The 20,495-nt window shown below is 33.8% G+C and overlaps 2 protein-coding genes across 7 annotated transcripts; one reads left to right on the top strand and one right to left on the bottom strand.

Annotated features, from left to right (window-relative positions):
- Window positions 1-5: 5 nt before the first annotated feature.
- Window positions 6-3,023, bottom strand: LOC105457387 (protein FAM8A1). 3 transcript variants are annotated; one of them, XM_011702028.1, is made up of 6 exons: window positions 2,839-3,023; window positions 2,379-2,580; window positions 1,800-1,949; window positions 1,607-1,727; window positions 625-748; window positions 6-514 (listed from the first exon to the last, which is right to left on the bottom strand). In XM_011702028.1, the coding sequence occupies exons 2-6, from the start codon at window positions 2,566-2,568 to the stop codon at window positions 185-187; spliced, it is 915 nt and encodes a 304-aa protein (XP_011700330.1). In that variant the 5' UTR covers window positions 2,569-2,580; window positions 2,839-3,023; the 3' UTR covers window positions 6-184. The 3 variants fall into 3 exon arrangements, with proteins under 3 accessions (XP_011700330.1, XP_011700329.1, XP_011700328.1); XM_011702027.1 differs by having other exon boundaries at window positions 2,379-2,585; window positions 2,839-3,022; XM_011702026.1 differs by having other exon boundaries at window positions 2,379-3,022.
- A 1,258-nt stretch (window positions 3,024-4,281) lies between these two features.
- Window positions 4,282-20,397, top strand: LOC105457385 (beta-arrestin-2). 4 transcript variants are annotated; one of them, XM_011702024.1, is made up of 8 exons: window positions 4,282-4,547; window positions 13,213-13,423; window positions 13,589-13,964; window positions 14,204-14,497; window positions 16,774-16,917; window positions 18,844-18,930; window positions 19,188-19,334; window positions 19,513-20,397. In XM_011702024.1, the coding sequence occupies exons 2-8, from the start codon at window positions 13,291-13,293 to the stop codon at window positions 19,586-19,588; spliced, it is 1,257 nt and encodes a 418-aa protein (XP_011700326.1). In that variant the 5' UTR covers window positions 4,282-4,547; window positions 13,213-13,290; the 3' UTR covers window positions 19,589-20,397. The 4 variants fall into 4 exon arrangements, with proteins under 4 accessions (XP_011700326.1, XP_011700323.1, XP_011700325.1 ...); XM_011702021.1 differs by lacking the exon at window positions 4,282-4,547 and adding an exon at window positions 12,898-13,001; XM_011702023.1 differs by lacking the exons at window positions 4,282-4,547; window positions 16,774-16,917 and adding exons at window positions 12,898-13,001; window positions 15,104-15,241.
- The last annotated feature ends 98 nt before the right edge of the window (window positions 20,398-20,495 follow it).

The following is a 20,495-nucleotide window of genomic DNA, read 5'->3' as shown; positions in this document are numbered from 1 at the left end:
ATTTGAATAAAAAATTTCTGAAACGGCTTCCAGCCGCAATGATAATCTTTATTTTTTACACGTATATACACGCCATACACATGAACCCGCATGCATTTGGTACAAGAAGCACGTACAGCCATATGTACACATCACAGAGAATTCCATCATTGTCCCCCAGCAGCATCCCTCATTGTCAGAGGGATTACTCCTGTGGCCGATTGTTATTTCTATAGGGATCCTCTATGACGATAGAGTGACAGATCAAATCATAGCCGGTTCTGTTGAACCTAAAGAAGAACAGGGAGAAACAAATCGGGAATATGAATGCCAGCACGAAATTTTTCACCATTGATCGGCCCAATGCCAGCGGCAGGCCCAGATCGGTTCCGGGGCTCACCAGGACCATGTCCGGCTCATTCGGACGTTCAACGGGGGTTATACTTCGACATTGAACCACTCGCAAACCCATCATGTACTTGCCAGGAGTAGCGCCTCCGATAAGACCATACACTCCATGTTGAAGCCAAAAGGCCTGAAACATTTTACGCAGAAAAAATTAATTTATTTTTTGCGGTGACTTGTTTTTATAAATAAATATTTAATTTTTTTATGAGATTTATGAAATTAATAGAGCTTCTTTACCTCAAAGATACAAACTATCACGCGATGAATTACTTCCAGAATCAGAATTCCATAAGTCATCTCCAGAGCCATTTTATAATCAATACGTAAATTTGTTTGCAACAAATCTAAGTCTTCTATGTCTCTGAAACATTAGAAGAGATGTTACAAAAAGAAATTTAAAAATAGAATAGAAGTTATATGATTAAAAAGATATGTAAGCAATTTTTATGCACTTAACACGTTATGCTTAATAAACAAAAACTTGTATATATTTGAGATTATTACAATGAGAGAAAAATATTTTGTATTTATGACTATAATTGCATGGTAAAAGAAATATGGTTAGGAACGCACTATTTTTATAGTTATTATTACTATAATGTTAGTAATAATATTATAACTTCCCAGATAGCACAGAGAGTGAAAAAAGAACTCAGTTATATGTCACCAATTCTGAGTTCGTTTTCAAACCATGCAAAAAATTCATGCAAAAAGAATTCTTTTTTTAAAAGGGATTCTTTTTGCACCTGAAAATGAGCTCAGAATTGATGACATAAAACTGAATATACTAATGAATTCTTTTGGGCTCTATGTGCTATCTGAGCTTATATGTATAGTCCTATCAAACATGAAAAAATTTTACTATAAATTATAATAATTTTATATATTAATATAGTAAACTAAGTAAACTATAATCAAGATATGTATGAGACAAATGAAATAAATATTTTTATGTAAATACAACTGCAATTATAGTAAGTATAACTATTTTCTTAACATTTGCTTACTATTTATATTGTGATAACTATTAAAAAATAAGTAAACAAAAAAATAATACCAATCATAATATATAATCATAATTTTTAAAGCAGCTATAATTTGCATGGTTAATTATAATTTTATAGTTGTCCCCGAAATTCACTATAAATTATAGTTAAATTATGGTTATTCCGACTATATTTTTCTCTCGGTGTACGCAATATCGTATTTTTCTACCTACATAAAATCGAAGACATCGATTGCAATGAAGGTGATGGAAAACTTCAAGAGAAATAGCATTGTCGAATCTATAAATTCCGCTGCAAACCTCTTCCAAATTGGAGGAATCCGATACTCGTAACCTGAATCGATAAATTACAGAAATCAACGACATTTAATATGCAATTTAATAATTTCTCTAGATCGATTCTAACCATCAGTTCCTGGAGGTTGGAAAGGTCCTGTGGGTTGTTCCTGAGGTCTTCTTTGTCTCACCGTCTCATTCTGTCTGTCTGCATTTCCAGTTATCACTCTTTGCGTATTCGATTGTGTTGATGCTTGATTTGGTTGGAAGGGTGTTGAAGCTGAAATTATATCTTGTTTAAAATCTAATTCTCACGTTAAACTGTATCTCGACAATTGTCTAAATTTATATAAAATTATTTTTTACTGTGTACCAATAATTATAATTAATTTTTCTAAAACAATTAAAATATAATAGCCTCATAATACTGATTAAAAATATTCATCCAACATATACGAGAAAAATTGAAAACTTTTACAAATTTAAATATATAGATATCTCAATATTATTGAAATTTATCATACAATTTATTTCTTATTATAAATTGAATTATTTTGAGCTCAATATTTTTCTATATCTCTATTATATATATGTTTATATTTATGTGTAATATACATTTGATGAAACTTTCTGATTTCAAAATAAACACATTTCTTGTCCTTGAACATGTCAAGAGTAACGATTCCAAAATACTTGCGTTCCTTCGTACCAAGTGTCGGATTCGTAATGGATTGCCCTGACATCATATAATAGGGAAACATTGCCGCGACACTTTGCCAGGCATATGCCTCCTGGAGCCATTCTTCCAGCTTTTTGAAATACCGCGATCTCTCCTCCGCCGGATTCGATTTACTTTCGGAATCCCGCCCCGGCGTGTCATCGTTTTTGTCGTCTGCCATTTTGACTTCTCGCTTTGCTTGCGTAAGAAAATAATAGTCACTCAATAAAATTGCGGAAGCTCTCTGTCGGATGTCGTTTATCGCTCCAAAATTCTTTTCTCCTTCGTTTGGCACAATAACAAAACAGTGACAATTGTCAAGTAGAGCAATTGTCACTTGGTGGATCAAATTTTATTAGGATCAATTGACAAACACCAGTGCAAGGTGCGTCGAAAGAAGATAAACAAACGCACTGATAACGCTGTTTAATTACAAATAATTGCAAACTACCTTTTGATACCTGTGCCGCAGGCAATCACTATGCTCGTACGTAAACGCGCTAGTTAACCCTGCCTATCACTGACGTGTATGATATCAAATGGATAGCAACGCAAGGCTTTTTACAGTCACGATTGCCCAGTGAATTTCTGTCACGACAGCTTTTCCCCCAGACTTTAGTCATGGGGAGAACTCTAGACTGACGTCTAATGCGCACTTCTGATTTCGAGAACATTATTAGTACAAGCTTAAATTTAGAGTACTTTCTGTTACACAAAACGAAAGAGCTTAAAAAATAATTTTTCACTGCATATAATATTTTTGTTAATTATGAAATAATTTTCTCAAAATGTCCATTATGTGGCAAATTGTACATTAAATATTATCATCTGTTGATCAAAATATATTAATATAATAAATCGATTAAACCTAACATATTTCTAAAAATAAATGAAGAATATTACAACAAAAAAGTGTGCAATATTCTTGTAAATTTTTGAAAAAAATATTCTGTGATATTTTATTTTCATTATTCTTCTTCTTGAGTATCAAAATTGTAAAAACAAATGACAAACGAAGTAATTCAGGATGACCTCTGGTAGTTAAGACTGGTACCAGAAGTAAAAGACCGACTGAGACTTGTCCAAAATAATGATTCGAAATTTTGTCCCAATTTCATAAAGGAATCTTAGTATAATTATCTAAATACATTGTCCTCCGGTTTTTTTTCTTTTTTAATTGCGCTTGATGCAATATTTTATATTTATTTTTGATCAAATTAAGAATTTATTTACATAAAATTCTTTAACTCATTAAATTATTATAATAAATAAATTTTTAATTTATTTACTCTAATAATTTAATAAGTAAAATGTAAATATATAATTAAATTTTAATGGAATAATATGGAATAATTTAGTAAAAAAGAGATAACAGAGATACAAACTAAATGATGAATTTTGGTTTCACACAGAGAATTCTAGATAATTGAATTTTTTATTCGCACCTACAATATTCTTCAATTTTTTGCCATTCGAATTTTTGCTTAAAACGTGTTCGCTATTTCAATTTAAATGTTGTAAATCAGAAATATAAATAGAACAACCATATGTTCTACTAGTGACTTTCTCTTCACCTAACATTTTGAACATGTTAAAACCATCTGTCCAGGATAATGGTAAAAATACAGATAAAAGGTCAGTCAAACAAGTGATAAAATGATAGATCCTATTCGGATTTGTTTAATGGCTTATAATTATTTTTCTCCGGTCAAATATCCAAATTTCTTTCATTTAAAACTCCGGACAAATCCAAGTTGGGAGCGCTGATCGAGTACTCATTGTCAGAGAAAATAGGGACTTTCCTCTGAACCCGGAGTGAGAACCCGGAGAGGAGCCACTGGCTTCTGGTCGTGCGACGTGCTCGCAGCTCCGGTTCAGTAATCACGGTGGGTCGCGGTGCGCGTTTCCGACTGATGAGCAGTCGGGCGAGCCAGCAGTCGTCCTCTTTGTGCGCGAGACTCTTCGCGATAAGTATCTCACGACGGTCGTGGCCGCCGTCGTGTTCCACGCGCGAGTGTTGGGGGTGAGTCGCCGGGGTGGTCGCGTGGGAGCGTCGCGCCGTCGCGACGCGTCGCGCCGCGGCGACAGTGACAGCTCCGGTGGAGCACCTGACGAGAGGGTGTGGGCCCGCGACGCGGACGATCACAGCGGGGACCTTAGGTAAGGTCGAGCACAGGACGGACGGGGACGGGGACACTCGCCGGAGAAGTCTCACCCGGTCCCCACGGCCGAGAGAATTCCCTTAAGACTCTCTCCCCGGTTTCCCAGCTACACCGCGAAGCCGACCGTTATTACCCGTCGTCTCGCGATCGCAATTTCTCATCCTCGCAGAAGTGCGTAACGCTCGTTTTCGTGCGGTACCGTGCTGACGCGAGCGTGAAGATCCGCGCACCGCCTGAAATTTCACGGCTGTCCGTTCGGAGTAAGGACATTTTCGTTGCTCCGAAAAAGGACCTGACTCCGATTGTGTCGCGCGCGAGAAAAGAAACAGGAGCGGATCGTCCCCGCTTCTCCTTTGAATCATTTCAACAAAACGCCAGCCAGCCGGAATTCCGGAAATTCCAACGGCTCCGAAAAATCGAAGTTACGTGCATGCGAGCTGCGTACGTGCTCGCTCGTAAACAGACTTAACCCTAGAATGTTCTTTCTTCCTTCGTACTTGTTTACAATGTACGTGTCTTTAAATTTTAAATACAAGCATCTAAAAATGTGAAAAAGCACCGAATTGACTTGTTTAATACAAATTATTGATAAACTCGGAAATATCTTAAAAATTTCACTTTTGAAAAAAATGAAATTATTGTTGAAAATAAGAAAAAATTTTTCTTTTAAACATTTCAATAAGTTTTATTAATAAAAACGTACCACGTTCTCCGAAATCTGACGTTCTAGAATTGTGATTTGATATTTAAATGGATTTATGCGTAACTATATAAAATATACTCCGAGAAATTAACTAGACATGTAAAATAAAGAATATCATATTGTGTTCTGTATATTCTGTGTGGTTAATTAATTTCTATTTTTTTTAAGCGACGTGGAAAAAATTTTTTTTAATAGGATGTTATTGTAAAAGCTATATTAAAAAGCATTTGTAGCAATTGTTTATGGCAATAATTGTGTACAACACATCTAATATTTATTTGATATGAACAAACTTATTATAAAAAAATAAAAGAAATCTCGTAAACTTTTCCGAATATATTTAGAGATGTTATAAACTTTATTATTTTATTGTCAGTAAATAAAAACAGAAAATCTGAACAAGAAAAAATTAGAGGCTTGTTAAAAACTATATAATAATACATTTCATTCGTTTAGTTTGCTGGAACGCCCTACATTCGTGTATGTATGAAGAAGTGACGAGAAGGAATTTCATCTGTCACAGCAAATCCCGAAGATTGCTTATATCATTAATTATTGCGATAAATTGCTAAAGAGATCGCCTGCTTTATTTAGCTTTTACCTTTGCGTTAATTACAACATTAATTATCTTGATGCTCATAGTTTAAATTCTCTTTAAATAATAATCTACTTTAGTAATAATTAATTGAATATTCAATTGATATTTATTTGCGAGAATTTTGTTAAACAAATTTTTTTCATTATATCTCTATAAACTTAAATCTATTATTTAATTTAAATTTTTGTTCTATTATTTATATTCATTAGTAATGTTAATTTGTAATGTTATTAGTGATATAATTAGTAATATTAATTTGTTTATTCACCTTTAAAGAATTTGCAACATTAAACGACGATGTTTGATTATAGATCGTAAATTACGGCATAACGTTGATCACATAATTCAACTTTATTACTATCTCATTATGAATTTTATTATCTGCAATCTCGTAATTCTTGCAAATAATATGTAAACGTATTTAATTTATACGGCACAAATTTTATGTGAGCCGGTATACATTCATCTCGAAAATACTCATTTATAAAAACCGTCGACACAAGCGATGCGATCCGATTATCGTTATCGATGCGAATAGATTCTCTCTTCCTCTTTCCTCTGAGAGAGCGTGATAACCGAAGGGGAACCCGACTTGTACGTTTACCCCGTTATCGGGCGAGACATCATCAATGTTGCATCCACAATCGTGTGGTTTCTGACCCGATGTATCGAAAATCGAACATATAACGGCCGACAGGCCAGCCTCGTCTACCGCGCGCCAATCGATATTCCCGCTTTTCACCGTCGCTTTTCCACGCGACGTTAATTACACACGCCAATGTAAGATGCATCAACGCATTCTACTCCGGAATCGACGAGAGCCACGCGACTCGACCCGCCAGTCGCCGTCGACGAAACGTGGTCGCTCGTAAAAAGATCCGGGCTGACGTTGACAAATACCGCCGTGATAAGCGCCCTTCTTTTTCGGAGAAACACAAAGAATGCAGTAGATGCACTTCTAGAAATTTAACCTTCTGCCTTTTATCCTCTCGGGCTTTAACGTCTCGTTTTTCTCTCTTTTTCACTTTTGAAAATAAGGAAGTAAACAATGTCATATAAATGATTGATGGAAAATTAAATGCGTCATTGTGCATCGTTAAATTCGATACGCAATATTGTATTGAATCTAAAAAAAAACAAAAGTATAAAATTATTTTGTGGAAAAATCGTCAAGGTTACGGCGTAGATCATTATCATGCTCATGTGATCGTCATTATGTAAGCTGTTATATGAAACTTTAGATCATTAGGTTGCTACAAACGAAGCAATTAAATTACGGGATATTGTGTTTCGTTTTTTTTCTCCCAATTAACCAATCTTTTAATTCGTCGGTTTTATGACGCAGTTTAATATTTCTTCATTTTTACGTTTAATATTTATTATATATATATATATATATTTTATATTTTAATTTATAAATCTTTATGTTTCTCTATTTTCTCCAATTCTGTATTTCTACATCTACGCATACATATATCGCGTACATCTTTTTCTTCTTTAGAGATCATCATATCTTATATCTCTTTAATTAAAAGAGAGGATGCGAAGCTCGATGGCATATTTGCAGCGGTGACGAACGCATCTTGTATGCAAGGACCAAATATAAATATGAATCGCGCTTTTCTTTTCGCCGCTCATTACCACGAGTTGCATCGCGGTGTCCTTGGCGTTATCGATGATCGATAGTCGGATTGCCGAAGATACAAGGATTAAATGAAGCGTTTAATGCAATTTGCACAATATGTAAACACGACGCGTGTCCAGCCAATTACCTATCGATTTTAGTCTGTTCAATAAATGCATTTATTGTATGCTATGAATGAGAGATGCAACAGTTTGTCGTGTACTAAAGCTACTTTTGTATCTATCATTTGTTTGCTAAATCTAATTGCGTATCTTGAGATATAAAAATATTAATATCAAGTATTTATATTTTATTTATTATATAGATAAATAAAAAAATTAATAATTACATCTGACATATTAATGTACATATCTTTTCTTAAAATCGGATAAAATTTATTCATGTATGTATTTTTTATCAAACAATCTCGTAAAATTTTATTATTGCATTTATTCATTAGAGCGATGTTTCACGGGATACAATTTACCCTTATCGCGCAATTTTCCACCGTTCTAAAAAATTCTAACTGCGAGGGTTACAGAAGGGGAAGAGGAGCGGTCGAAGTTCATGCTGCGACTGTCGGATCGATATTCGTATTCTACGAAGTCGCGAGAGCTTTAACTTAATCTGGGATAGTTTAATCATGCGGAATTATGCGCTAACTTCGTTAAGTCGCTCCTGTCGATGTGGTTGCCTCTTCGAGAGGCAACACTTAAAAAAATTCAGACCATTAAGCACAGATCAAATCTCTTTAAAACTCGAGACAGTTTATTCGATATTCGACGGAAATTTTCTTAAATTAGATTGTTATGTAAAACATTGAGACTCTGCATTAACGATTTTCGAATTTTAAAACAACAGTTTATGGAAAACAAGCCGATAATTTTTAAATTTAGTTATTTAATTAAACATTCAACGCGAGACAGGAAGACTTTAATTTTAATGTATGAAAATTTAACTGAATTAATTATACGATTTCGAGCAGAGTTTCTGCTGAGAACACTTGAAGTCGTAGTGAAACCAGGAAAGAGCACCAATGTGCTTACCTGTTAACCTTGAAGCGACATTTGATAGTTACCAATTATATATTTATATACATACATCCGGATATAAGCAAACGTGAATTCTTTTATCATTAACGACAACGAAGATTCAGAGAATCAATCGTCGAAGATAACTACTGATAAATCTATCAGTAGATATCTTTATATTGACAGTGATATATCTTTTATCATTTCCTGTTAATTTTTATTAATAAAGATATTTTTAAGAAAGAAAATTAACTTTATTGATATTGTGTTATAATTGAATAACTAAAATCTAAACGAATTTTTTAATTATATATTATAACATAAAAGACTACTACAATAAAAAATTTGGTTATTATTTTATTTGAATAATAATTTAATTAACACATAAAATAACACTGTCTTCGGATCCAAATTCAAAAACACAAGATACATTATCTGAATTATTTATAAATTAATCAAATGATAATCGCAATAATAAACATTATCTATTATAGATTGATAAGAATATTTTATAACTATTTAATAAATTTAAAAAAAATCAATAAGTAAAAGTAAATTTAAAATGCTTTTTATTTTTAGATATATTTTTTAAAAGGAACTTTCTGATATTTTATTGCGCTGTAATTTTGAAGTGACAAATTGCAAAATAATAGAATATGAGTATTCTACTAGCGTAGCTTTATCATTTATCGTGTACCATCCCATCAAAAGCTTGCGCGCGACGCAGAAGCTCGCAACATGGCCCACACGCAATATGTCCGATAATAGCTAATAAATTGTGCAATATAGCGGCTCGTTTATCAGCCCTCACATGTGTGAAAATTTTCTACAGAATTTCCCGCCGGCTACAGAATTTCCCACACTATTTTCAACTCTATTAAGAAAATTTAAGAAGAAAAATCGCGCATTAATATACAGTACAATATAGTCAGAAAAAAATATTTTACCTCGAATTGGTAAAATTGGAATTATATATAAAAAGCAACGTGATTGTTGAAATAAAGTTAAATTTGCTTATCTGAATTGTTAGTCTGATTTCAGTCATTGTACGGGACATTGTCGTTCTATAAATATTTTGACCTCACCATAATAGTGACAGCTGTATTTGAAACGTCAGAAAATGTAATTTGAAGCTTTTGAGAGTTTATTAATAGTAAAATTAAAATTGAGTAAATTATAAAACAAAATGAAACAAAAAAAAATAAATTATTATTATATCAAAATTAAATTTTCTGGAATAAATGGAACTGTTCGTTACTGACAAACAAGATTTTTCACAAGGTATTCTATTATTTTTCTCTCCTTTCCTCTTGTTGAGTAATTCGTGCCTCGCGTAAATAAGTTATTTCCGGCGAGATCAACCTGTCGAACATTTTGAAGTACGAAAACCAAACGTTCGTATCGTTTACTCGGAGTTTATAGCCACGTATAGGGTGTCCAAAAATCGTCACGCATTTTCTCTTGATTAATTTTAAAATTAAAATTAATTTTGTCTCTACGAAAACTCATTTAGATAAACTCTACCTTCCACTATCTTGACTTTTAAAGTTGTCTTTTATTTTCTCAATTTAGAATGTAATGAAATGTGATATCAAATATTAAAAAATCAGAAAGTAGTGTCTGATCAAATTTATTTAAAGAAGAATTGACTGTATATTAGAATTTAAGGATTTTATTATAGCGCGAGTCTCGACGCATCCTGAATAATGGAACGGGTATAGGGTACCTTCTGAATAATCCAGTTTCCTCAGTCGGATTCTAGAGGAGCTACATCGGCGAATCGCGAGGGGAGCACCCTGTGTATACAGAATAATGACGTCAACGGCGATTGAGTAGTATGATTCCCGGTAGTTTCGCGCCGCTTATAGAATCACTGTAACAGTTATAAGTGCGCTAAACTACGGGCAACTTAAAATGCAACGCCATCACTCCGTTCGCCTTCACGTCGTTTATTCGCCATCAAAAGCACAATCACAGGCTATCGAATAAAAGCGATAAAAGCCTCATTAAATAGTAGATTATTCCGCAAAACGAAGGAATAATCTGGTTCGTATCCGGAAACTGACTGACACTCCTCGACATGGGAGCTTTGCGGCAAGGGAAAATGAGAGGGCAAATGATTGCGTCTGACGTGTAGCGCAATATGTACTGAATGAATTAATCTGTGCTCTTTTTATCCTTCATTTCAGCCCTCTTAAAACCCAAATTAAACGCGAAGGGAATTGAACATGATTATAATGGACAGAATTAAATGTCTGCGTATTAAATAACTTCCTCTGCCAATTTCGATTTATTTTCAATTACTTAGCGAATTAACAAAAAAAATAGAAGAAAAATTTTATTAAATAAATATTAATAAAACATATTTATACTCATATACGCACGTCAATGTACATTTACTGTATAAATATTTGACACACCGCTTCAATTAATTACTCTTGTTTGGTATCTCATAATATTATCGAACAGCCATTTTATTAAAATAAATGAAGTTTACCGATTAGTTTACGTTTCTGGGCGTAATTGGGTTTTTTCCCGATTGTTTGATTTATGGAGGATAGCGATAACGACCGCGAGAATGCCTGCTCAGGCATTTGTACCAGACCAGATAACACACGAGTGACGTCAAATGAATCGTAAGACTAACTTCCGTCCGTTGACCCAGCATGCAAAATTTGTCCTGAATCATTCGAAGAGCTATTAGGGACCAGAATTTGTGGACAATTAATGAATTGGAGGATGATAAACCGACACAGCAATTTTTCGATATTTAAACATTCAGCAAACTGAGTATTATTTCAAAAATTTTCAGCTTTATTTATATAAATGTGTAATATAAAATTTTAATTATTTGATGTAATAAATTTAATGTTTACGCATTGAACAAGTCTGTTAAAGTAGATGAAGTTTGTCCCCCATCTAATCTTCATTTTATCTTCGCGATACGTAACTGGAGAGACCTCGCAGATTATGGCGCACAGATTGATAAAGAAACATGTATTTCGGTGCTCTGCGATAACATTTGGCATAATGACGTCAAATATGTACGCAAGTTGCCTATTCCTTTCCGTTGACCCGTTTCATTGACGTTAGATATCTTGTATTCTCATATACTTTCAATTATGTATATATGGTGTTACAGAAAAACAGCATATAGTCTCTTTCCTTTTCTCATAAACAGTAGAATATCAAAATATGTAATATAATAAAAATAATAAAATATTTTTCTGTTTCTTTCTCTGAATAATATATTACAACATTAAGAGAAAAAGAAAGAGAAAAATATTTTTTAAATATTAATTAATTAGATATAATAAAAGTTCCTTTTCAAAAATAAATAAAAAATATTTTCAAGAAATAAAAATAATTAAAAATAATTTTCTAAGTAGATATGGAAAAGAATTAAATATAAAATACACTACATTATTCTTCGAATATCGAAGTGATAGATTCAATAGTGAAATGTTTTTAAACAGCCAACAAATTAAATAAAAGTAAGTTCTCTCCTGAATTTCGCCTTTCTCTGCCTTAATGGACTTAGCATTGATTTTCTCTCAAGTAAAATTTGATCAGCAATTTAATGGGAAGACTGCTAAGACAGGCTGAATTAAGCTTTGGAAGTGTAAATTGGTAATACGATCTTACTCTTCGATTAATCGAAAGCAAACTTTATTCAAAAGTAAATTTCATTTAATTTATTTCGATATATACTCGAGAACTGGAAAAATTAATATTTGCCTGCAAGATAAACAAGGAAAAATCAAATCAAAATTTTCAGATTTTATAGAAGCTATTTCTGGAATATTTCTCTCTTCCCTCTCTTGCTCCCTCTTTCTGCCTCTCTTATTTTTCATTTCATTACCACTCGGTACAAATCCATTATATTAAATCATTCGTGTATCTGTAACCGATAGCGGCACGCGGTGTGTAAATCCCGCGAGTACAAATTATTGTACGAGCATTATCGTATTAAGTATTATACGAGCGCCGATTGAAATTGACATCCATTTGCTGGAGGAGTTCAGTGCAAGCTCGGCGTTGCCCCGAAGAGCTCCGCCATCTTTCACCGCGTTCGCATTTCGACGTAATTTTAATTTTTCATTTAGAACAATCAGTTTATTACAGCAGCTAAATAAATAAAAAAAATGCAAATTTGTGCATACAAAATTGTGACTCCGTGAAATACAAATAATTATATATTTTTTAGAAAAACATATCGGCTTAGCGTTGTTTTGTAGAATTTAATTCGCGTATAGTAAGAGCCGTCAAACGTCAAATTTATAATAAACACAAAATCAAGAAAGTCTTAAATAGTTGAAAAAATAATATAATATAAAATCAAATTCTAAATTACAAATAATTTAAATTAATTTAGTAATTAAAAATTAAATTCTAATTGTATTTATAAGTGTTAGTGACATAGTTTTTATAATTACTATAATTAAACTGATAAAATAAAAGTATCAATGAAAGAATTAGGGGAGAATATAATAGAGGTAAATTTATAATTAATAATAGAAACTCTCTCTTTCTCTCTCTCTCTCTTTCTGTATAACAAAAGAGAAAAGAAAGACTGTAATTCTATATATATATATATATATATAATCTTATAATATTAAAAATTAATATAATCCTAAAATATGTTTATAATTATTAATTAATAAATTGTTTGTCAATGACTTCTTAACAAATAATTTTTGTTGGCAGTGGGAGAGCTCGGAGTCGGACTTCTCGGACACTGAGGACTCAAATGAGCTAGAGGCCAACGTGGGCCCCGAGATCACGATGGACACTATAGATAGTGTCAATAAACGGCAAGCTACTCGTGTTTTCAAAAAATCCAGTCTTAATGGCAAGATCACGGTTTATCTTGGCAAGAGAGATTTCGTCGATCACATCACACATGTTGATCCTATTGGCACGTATCCATCATGATTAACCCACATGCTTTCAAACAATAATAATGTATAAATTCTTAATGTGCATACATATATAAGTATGTATAGTACATCGTACATAATTTTACGCAAACAAGCCTTTTCTTATAAATTTTATGTTAAAAGGTATTTTTATATAATTTCAGACGGGGTCGTCCTGATCGATCCTGACTACATAAAAGATAGAAAAGTGTTCGGTCACGTTCTTGCGGCGTTTAAGTACGGCAGAGAGGATCTGGATGTTCTCGGACTGACCTTCCGTAAAGACCTCTATCTAGCGGCCGAACAGATTTACCCGGTGCTGCAAGGAACTCAGCCCCCTAGGGAACTGACGCGATTACAAGAGAGGTTGATCAAGAAACTCGGCAGCAATGCGTATCCCTTTTACTTCGAGTTACCACCCCACTGCCCCGCTTCGGTTACTCTGCAACCGGCGCCAGGTGATACCGGCAAACCCTGCGGTGTCGATTACGAACTGAAAGCGTTCGTAGGTGAGACGCAAGATGATAAACCACACAAACGGTACGAATTTTAGTACACAAAATGAGAGGAGTTATTCTTTCAAATAGAAGACATTTTTTCTTTTCCATTTAGAATAAAATAAATTTCCGTTAAAGAGTGAGATATGAAAAATCTTCACCTGTTTTCTTTAATACACATAGAAATAAATATTCTGATATTAGTTAATCATTAAAACTGCAATTAATTTATTTAATTATTTCATCGTAATTAAATGGTGAAACTAATAATTCAATTCGTAGAAGCTGCGTGAGGCTGGCGATCAGGAAAATTATGTACGCGCCGTCGAAACAAGGCGAGCAGCCTTCGGTGGAGGTCAGCAAAGAATTCATGATGTCCCCGAACAAGCTACACCTGGAAGCCTCCCTCGATAAGGAGCTCTATCACCATGGCGAAAACATAGCTGTGAACGTGCACATAGCGAACAATAGCAACCGGACTGTGAAAAAGATAAAAGTGTCGGTTAGGCAGTTTGCGGACATCTGCCTGTTCTCCACGGCGCAATACAAGTGCACTGTCGCCGAGGCCGAGAGCGAGTGAGTATGCCCTAACTAATTACACTCATTTCTTATCGTGAGATGAAGATATCGCCGGTATAACGCGTTGTAACATGGATTAATGTGATTTAAAAAGCCGTTTTGACGACAAAGTACGTGCATTTCACGAAAATTAAATTTTCGCTATAAATGTCTTAATGTTGATATAACTCTTAGAAATTTCGAATAAACTATCTTTTAATTAAATTTCTCAAAGAATAAAGAAAATAACTGAACAGTAAACGAAAATTTCTTTAATTTATAAATCACGAATATCTCAAGAACCGCTTTTTAATCACGACCATATAGAAACAGCCTTAGGTTGGAGTTAACACTTTTTAATTTAGTAAGCTGTTAGTATCAAACTATTTTGTAATCTAGGCGACAAATTTTTTTAACGCTGTACGATCCAAGTGTTGTTAGTAATATGATACATATATGTATATCTATAAAAACTTGGAGACTCGATGGGTCTCTGACGATCGTGATCAGCTTGAACTGCGCGTCAAAGTTTTTCTAGCGATTAAAAATCACACACGGTGGGCGCGATAACACGCGATAAACAGAACTGTGACGAGCAGGAAAATAAAATTATTGCACTGGCAGTATAGGGGTAGCGCCAGGATTCACCCTGAGTAAGGTGTTTTCTCTAAGGCCGACGCTTGCCGAGAACAAAGACAAGCGGGGTCTTGCTCTAGACGGTCAGCTTAAACACGAGGACACCAATCTCGCGTCTAGTACAATGTGAGTGCGAGATTAAGAGCTCGCTGTTTCCCTCATTACTCTCTCCACCTTTTTTGCCGGGTACTAAGGAAAAAAAAAGAGATGACGGAGGCTGGAAACCGGCCAAATGGTTCGCCGAACTAGAATCTCGTGACGATATCTCGTGGTGAATGTCCGGATTTTATAGGAACTCATCATGCTCAAGTGCCATAAAGACGAAGCGTAGTGGCAAACGTGCTATCAAATTCTTTTTTAGAACAACTTTATAAAGTTATTGAGAGAGAAAATTTGCTGAAAGCATTGTTTTAACGACGTTTTGACAATAAATTAGATGAAATTAATTTCATTTCTTGATAGTCTTTCAGGTCTTACAACGTAAAAGATACATTATTTTGTAATAATAAAATATACAAAAATTAAGTGTTTTAGATAAAGTATACAGAAAGTAATGTAATTTAAAAATATTCATCATATATTTGCTCATAAATCTTGAATTTAATAAATTTAAAATTAAAAATTAGTCAAAGAGAAAAATTAAATTCTATTTTATTCAAAATGTCAATTGCTTTACTTTTCTTTATAATCTTAAAAAAGATTATGGAATTAATAAGAAATATTGAGGGACAAATCCGTCGCCAGCCTCCTTTTTCATTCTCTTTTTTTGTATTAATGTAAAAAGTGATAAATGGAATGGCAGCATTTTCTTGGTGATTTTGTGCTGGGGATTTTTAACGCGGTGGCCTGTAATCACGTATGGATCTCGATCGGTGGTGGTCTCATTTCCTCTGCAAAACTCCCTCTCTCTCTCTCTTTCTATCTCTATACATTCTTCCTTCTTTCTCCTTTTCCCCTATTAAAATATATTTCTTCGCCTATTGAAATTTTTCTTTTCCTACTGAAATATATTTTACGAATTATCAAAATAAATTTTTCTGCATTAATATATAACCGTAAATGTCTCACATCCTACCAATAACCCTTTCAGGCACTGAAGTACACAGTATTGTTAAGCCCTCGTCCTGTTCTCGTCTTTCGCAATCGTAGTCTTTCATATCGCAGCGTGAAGCACAAGCTGATATATCATACACGATGTATATTTGAGTGTTACAGAAAATAATTGATTAATTTAATTTGTTTATGTATTGTCGTATTTTAATCAACCGTAAATTTTTCGACGCAAAGCTGGAACTCTATGAAATGCTATAATATATATAATAAATATCGCTAATATGAATCAAAGTACTAAATGATATCAAGATATTAAATAATATCTTGATTAACATAAAACAATGTTTATGTATTTAAAGATAACATTAAAAGTAACAAATTTGTTTTGAAACTTACGTACATATTTTTCTTTCTTAATATATAATAATATATACATAAACTAATAATGAATATTAAAGATGTTGAAGAAGAATAGTTTACAAATATCTTGTCAAAAATAATGATTGCGTGTTTTGCGACATGTTTCGCGAATCGATCGACGCGAAATCTCGGTCCGCACGTAGTAGCACATTAACACTCATGCTGGTTGTGTGTTCAAATGTCAGGGAGGGATGCCCGGTGGGTCCGGGTTTCACGCTGAGCAAGGTGTTCACCTTGACACCCCTTCTGGCCAACAACAAAGATAAATGGGGGCTCGCCCTCGACGGCCAACTCAAACACGAGGACACCAATTTGGCGTCCAGCACCCTGTAAGGACGCGATGCCTGAAATTGAGCCTGCGACACATGCAGACACACGTCTAGATATTGATACGCCGTACCGCGTTTCGGTCGCGCATTTAGCGCCGAGAGAGATAATATCCGGAAATTATCTCTCACAAATTGCGAAAGTTTGACTCTGGAGTTTGACATAATGTTTCCTAAACTTTCGACAGCTTGACAGACACGTAGCAGTTGAATAGCAGAGATCCCAATTGTTAGATTTAAGCGCACGTGTCAAATATATTTTCTAATAAAAGAGAAAAAAACAGAAAGAGAAAATTATGGGAAATATTTTATTTTTGTATTAAGACATTCTACGGAATGAAAAAATTCTACTCTCTACTCTCAACTCGTAAGAATTTCATAAACATATATCATACAATTTGATATAATTAAATAATATATAAATAACAATAAATATGCATATAAATATTTAACAAATAAATTTATATAAAATATTTTTATTACATAAAAATCTAGAAAAATCTTTTGTAATATTGAAATATTATTTATACATAAAATCGTAAATGATTAAAAAATAGTTTTACGAATGTCTTCAAATATTTTAATAAAGTATTTCCAAAGCTAAACAGAAACATAAATTATTTAAACAGAAAAATTGTTTAAGAAACACTGAAATTCAATGCGGTTAGGAAAATTTGCAAAACAAGCGCTAAATGCGGGACGAGAATGCGGGCAGCGTTTGTTACACACGTGTCGTTCACGCACGCAACGCGCAGCCGAATACGTCTTTGGGAATTTCTCATTTTCGTGCGCAACGCTTTCCACACAACGGCCGGAAAATACATGTTGGCTGCCTGCAACGAAGCTTTTCTCAACGATCGATCGATCGAGATGGCGAGCGACTGGCTCAATCATTGTCGAACGACGTGTAATTCTGTTTTTGCGAGATTCGCACTCAAACTCACTGAGAATCCAGTTCCTTCCGCGCATCCTGGATTTCTTAGATCTTAAATCCATGAATATCGGTACAAATAAAGATTTTGGGATCAACAATTTTTCAGGATTTGATAAGAATTTAAAGATCTCTAAATTCTATGAACCTCGATATTTATGGATTCTGAGATCCACATGCTTTAACTCTTTCGATACCATTTTCTTGTGACGTTTTCTTACATCGACACAATTTCTAAATTATAATCAAATTGGAATTTTGATACTTAGTATTGTGTGGTACACAACAACAAATAAATCTTATTATTTTTCTGACAAAACGCGTACATTGGCAAATTCAACACGTCTTATCTTTTTTATATTACGTGAAACTAAACTTGGCAACTTTGATACGTATCTTCAGCGTATCTATCGTACTGATTTGCAACAGAAGAAACCTTCGTCTTTTCCGCGATCTTCTTTTTCTGCCGAATAAAACTTTTCGAACTTTCGTCGGGTCATATATCTTCCAATGGTACCGAAAGGATTAAGAAATTGCGATCCAGGGGATTTAGGATGCAAGATACCTAAAGCAAAAGTTTAAAACCGAAATCCCGTCCTCCTTCTGCTTGTGCTCGTAAAAAAAAAAACATGGCATCGCCACCGCATTGTGCCTGCAGTAAAATTGCATGGACGAAATAGAACTTGTTCATTTTTGCTGCGAAGCTGTAGTTATCGTCGATAGCTTGATTAAAAGATATGTACGTGATTACTGCTTTATACAAACGTTTGAATGAATAGTATTGTAAATGTATAACATTCGTGTAAGTGTATAAAATTGCCGTTTGCTACTTGTCTTCTATTTACGACTAACAAAGTTAATTTATCATTCTTTTTCTGTATTGCTTCCCGTCGTTGCATGACGCCATCACACAATTAACTTTGCATGCAGCTTTTACGTAGCGTTTATATTAATAGATCATAACGTATTATAATGACAACAGTAAATATAATTCGCAGTGTGGTTGATCCGGCGCAGCGTGAAAACCTCGGCATAATTGTCCAGTACAAAGTTAAAGTCAAACTCTGCCTCGGAGCTCTAGGAGGGTAAGTATTATTATCTATTTATTACGTTCGGTGTGCTCTAAGAGGGTAACCTAAATCAGTTATCTTCAGCGTATATATATAATTTTTTTATATAAATATAGCAGCTAGAAAAGAGTGTTAAAAATGAATACGGCGTTTTTAAATTGAGTTAATCACTTAAATTTTGACTGACACGATTCTCTAAGGTTCTCTTTAGATTTAAGATCACGAATTTAATATTTCTATATTTAACATTACTGTTATATTCTAATTAACAGCGAATTAGTCGCGGAACTGCCCTTCATTCTGATGCATCCGAAACCGGAAGAAGAGGAACCAGTGCCGTCCACAGCTCGACCAAGCCCTACGCACAAAACTGACAGCGGGGAAGTATCGCTCGACACAAACCTTATTCAATTGGATACGTAAGTAACTCGGAAAAATTTCAATGTTTTAAGTTTTTATGAAAAATCAAGAAATCGCGGTTACAGATCAATAAAATCTTATCTGAAATTTTACGAATAATTACAATTTTCTTAACATTCAAAAACATATAAAATAGTTTTCAGATCACATTTCTAATTTTTTTTTGTTTATTCTCAGGGAGGCAGACGGCGACGATGATATAATCTTCGAGGATTTTGCTCGTTTGAGGTTGAAAGGCGAAACAGAAGCTTGACCGTGTTCCGCCGACACCTTGACACGTATCGATCAAGTGACTTTGACGCCGCCATGCCGCACGCAAGACGGAAGTTGCACAATTTCGCCAATGATGCCAATAGTAGCTATGTCGCAGCAACAAACTTAAACGACGTTAATGTTCAAACGACGTTATTGTTTGTTGCTGCGGCATCATCGCTATCCTCGAGCGCAAAGTGTCGGTTGAACGGTGTTCCACCGTTTTGGCACGTATTAAAATTTATCGCAGGAATACTTTAATGACAAAGACAAAAATTATTAAAAAGTACACACAAATTGTATAAGAAAGAACTTCTGCTCATAGTTTTTTTGTGCAATTTCGAATTTTTACGTAGGCTAAAAAAATTATGAAAAATTCAAAATAAAACACGATCTCGAGAAATTTCTTCTTCAGTCGTCATTTTTACTGATTATTGAAAGTAATGGAAAATACATAAGAAGTTGAAGTTTCTCAGTGGTTTCTTTCAAACTGTTCGACAATTTTTTGTTTGTTTCTTTTTTAAGCTCTAGCCTACACATATTGTTGATGAAACAATTAACAAAATAATTAAATAACTGATAAAGCCATTTTTGTGGCACATGTTTATGATTCTTTATGATTTTGACTTGTGGGGAAAACGCGACGGATATTGTAGTTGACGTTCACGAATTTTTCATCAATGCCGTCGCCATTTTATGCTCTGGCTCTGAAGACTGATTTTAGGAAGGACATCCAAGAATCTAGCCAATGACGTATTTATTGTAAAATCCTTAACAATAAAAAAAAGCAAATGCAATATGTATGAAAAATTCGGTATTTTATTTTCCAAAAAAATTACAAAATTTTAAAATTGCTATTAGTTTGATTAATTGATTGGGTATAAATCACAGGTTAATTTTAAAAAATT

This window comes from Wasmannia auropunctata, unplaced genomic scaffold, assembly GCF_000956235.1.
Source record: "Wasmannia auropunctata unplaced genomic scaffold, wasmannia.A_1.0 LD335244.1, whole genome shotgun sequence".
Taxonomy (NCBI): domain Eukaryota; kingdom Metazoa; phylum Arthropoda; class Insecta; order Hymenoptera; family Formicidae; genus Wasmannia; species Wasmannia auropunctata.
The sequence above is the reverse complement of the archived record's forward strand: the minus strand, read 5'-3'. Positions and strand labels throughout refer to the sequence as shown.

What these genes read in the sequence shown, in the direction of transcription:
- LOC105457387 (XM_011702028.1), bottom strand. Translation starts at nt 2,568, where the DNA reads ATGGCAGACGACAAAAACGATGACACGCCGGGGCGGGATTCCGAAAGT. An exon ending in CCAACCTCCAGGAACTGATG is followed by an intron (nt 1,728 to 1,799) that starts GTTAGAATCGAT and finishes TTATCGATTCAG; the next exon opens with GTTACGAGTATCGGATTCCT. An exon ending in ATCGATGTCTTCGATTTTAT is followed by an intron (nt 749 to 1,606) that starts GTAGGTAGAAAA and finishes CTAATGTTTCAG; the next exon opens with AGACATAGAAGACTTAGATT.
- LOC105457385 (XM_011702021.1), top strand. Translation starts at nt 12,972, where the DNA reads ATGAAAGAATTAGGGGAGAATATAATAGAG. An exon ending in GATGATAAACCACACAAACG is followed by an intron (nt 13,965 to 14,203) that starts GTACGAATTTTA and finishes TTCAATTCGTAG; the next exon opens with AAGCTGCGTGAGGCTGGCGA. An exon ending in AATTTGGCGTCCAGCACCCT is followed by an intron (nt 16,918 to 18,843) that starts GTAAGGACGCGA and finishes TATAATTCGCAG; the next exon opens with TGTGGTTGATCCGGCGCAGC.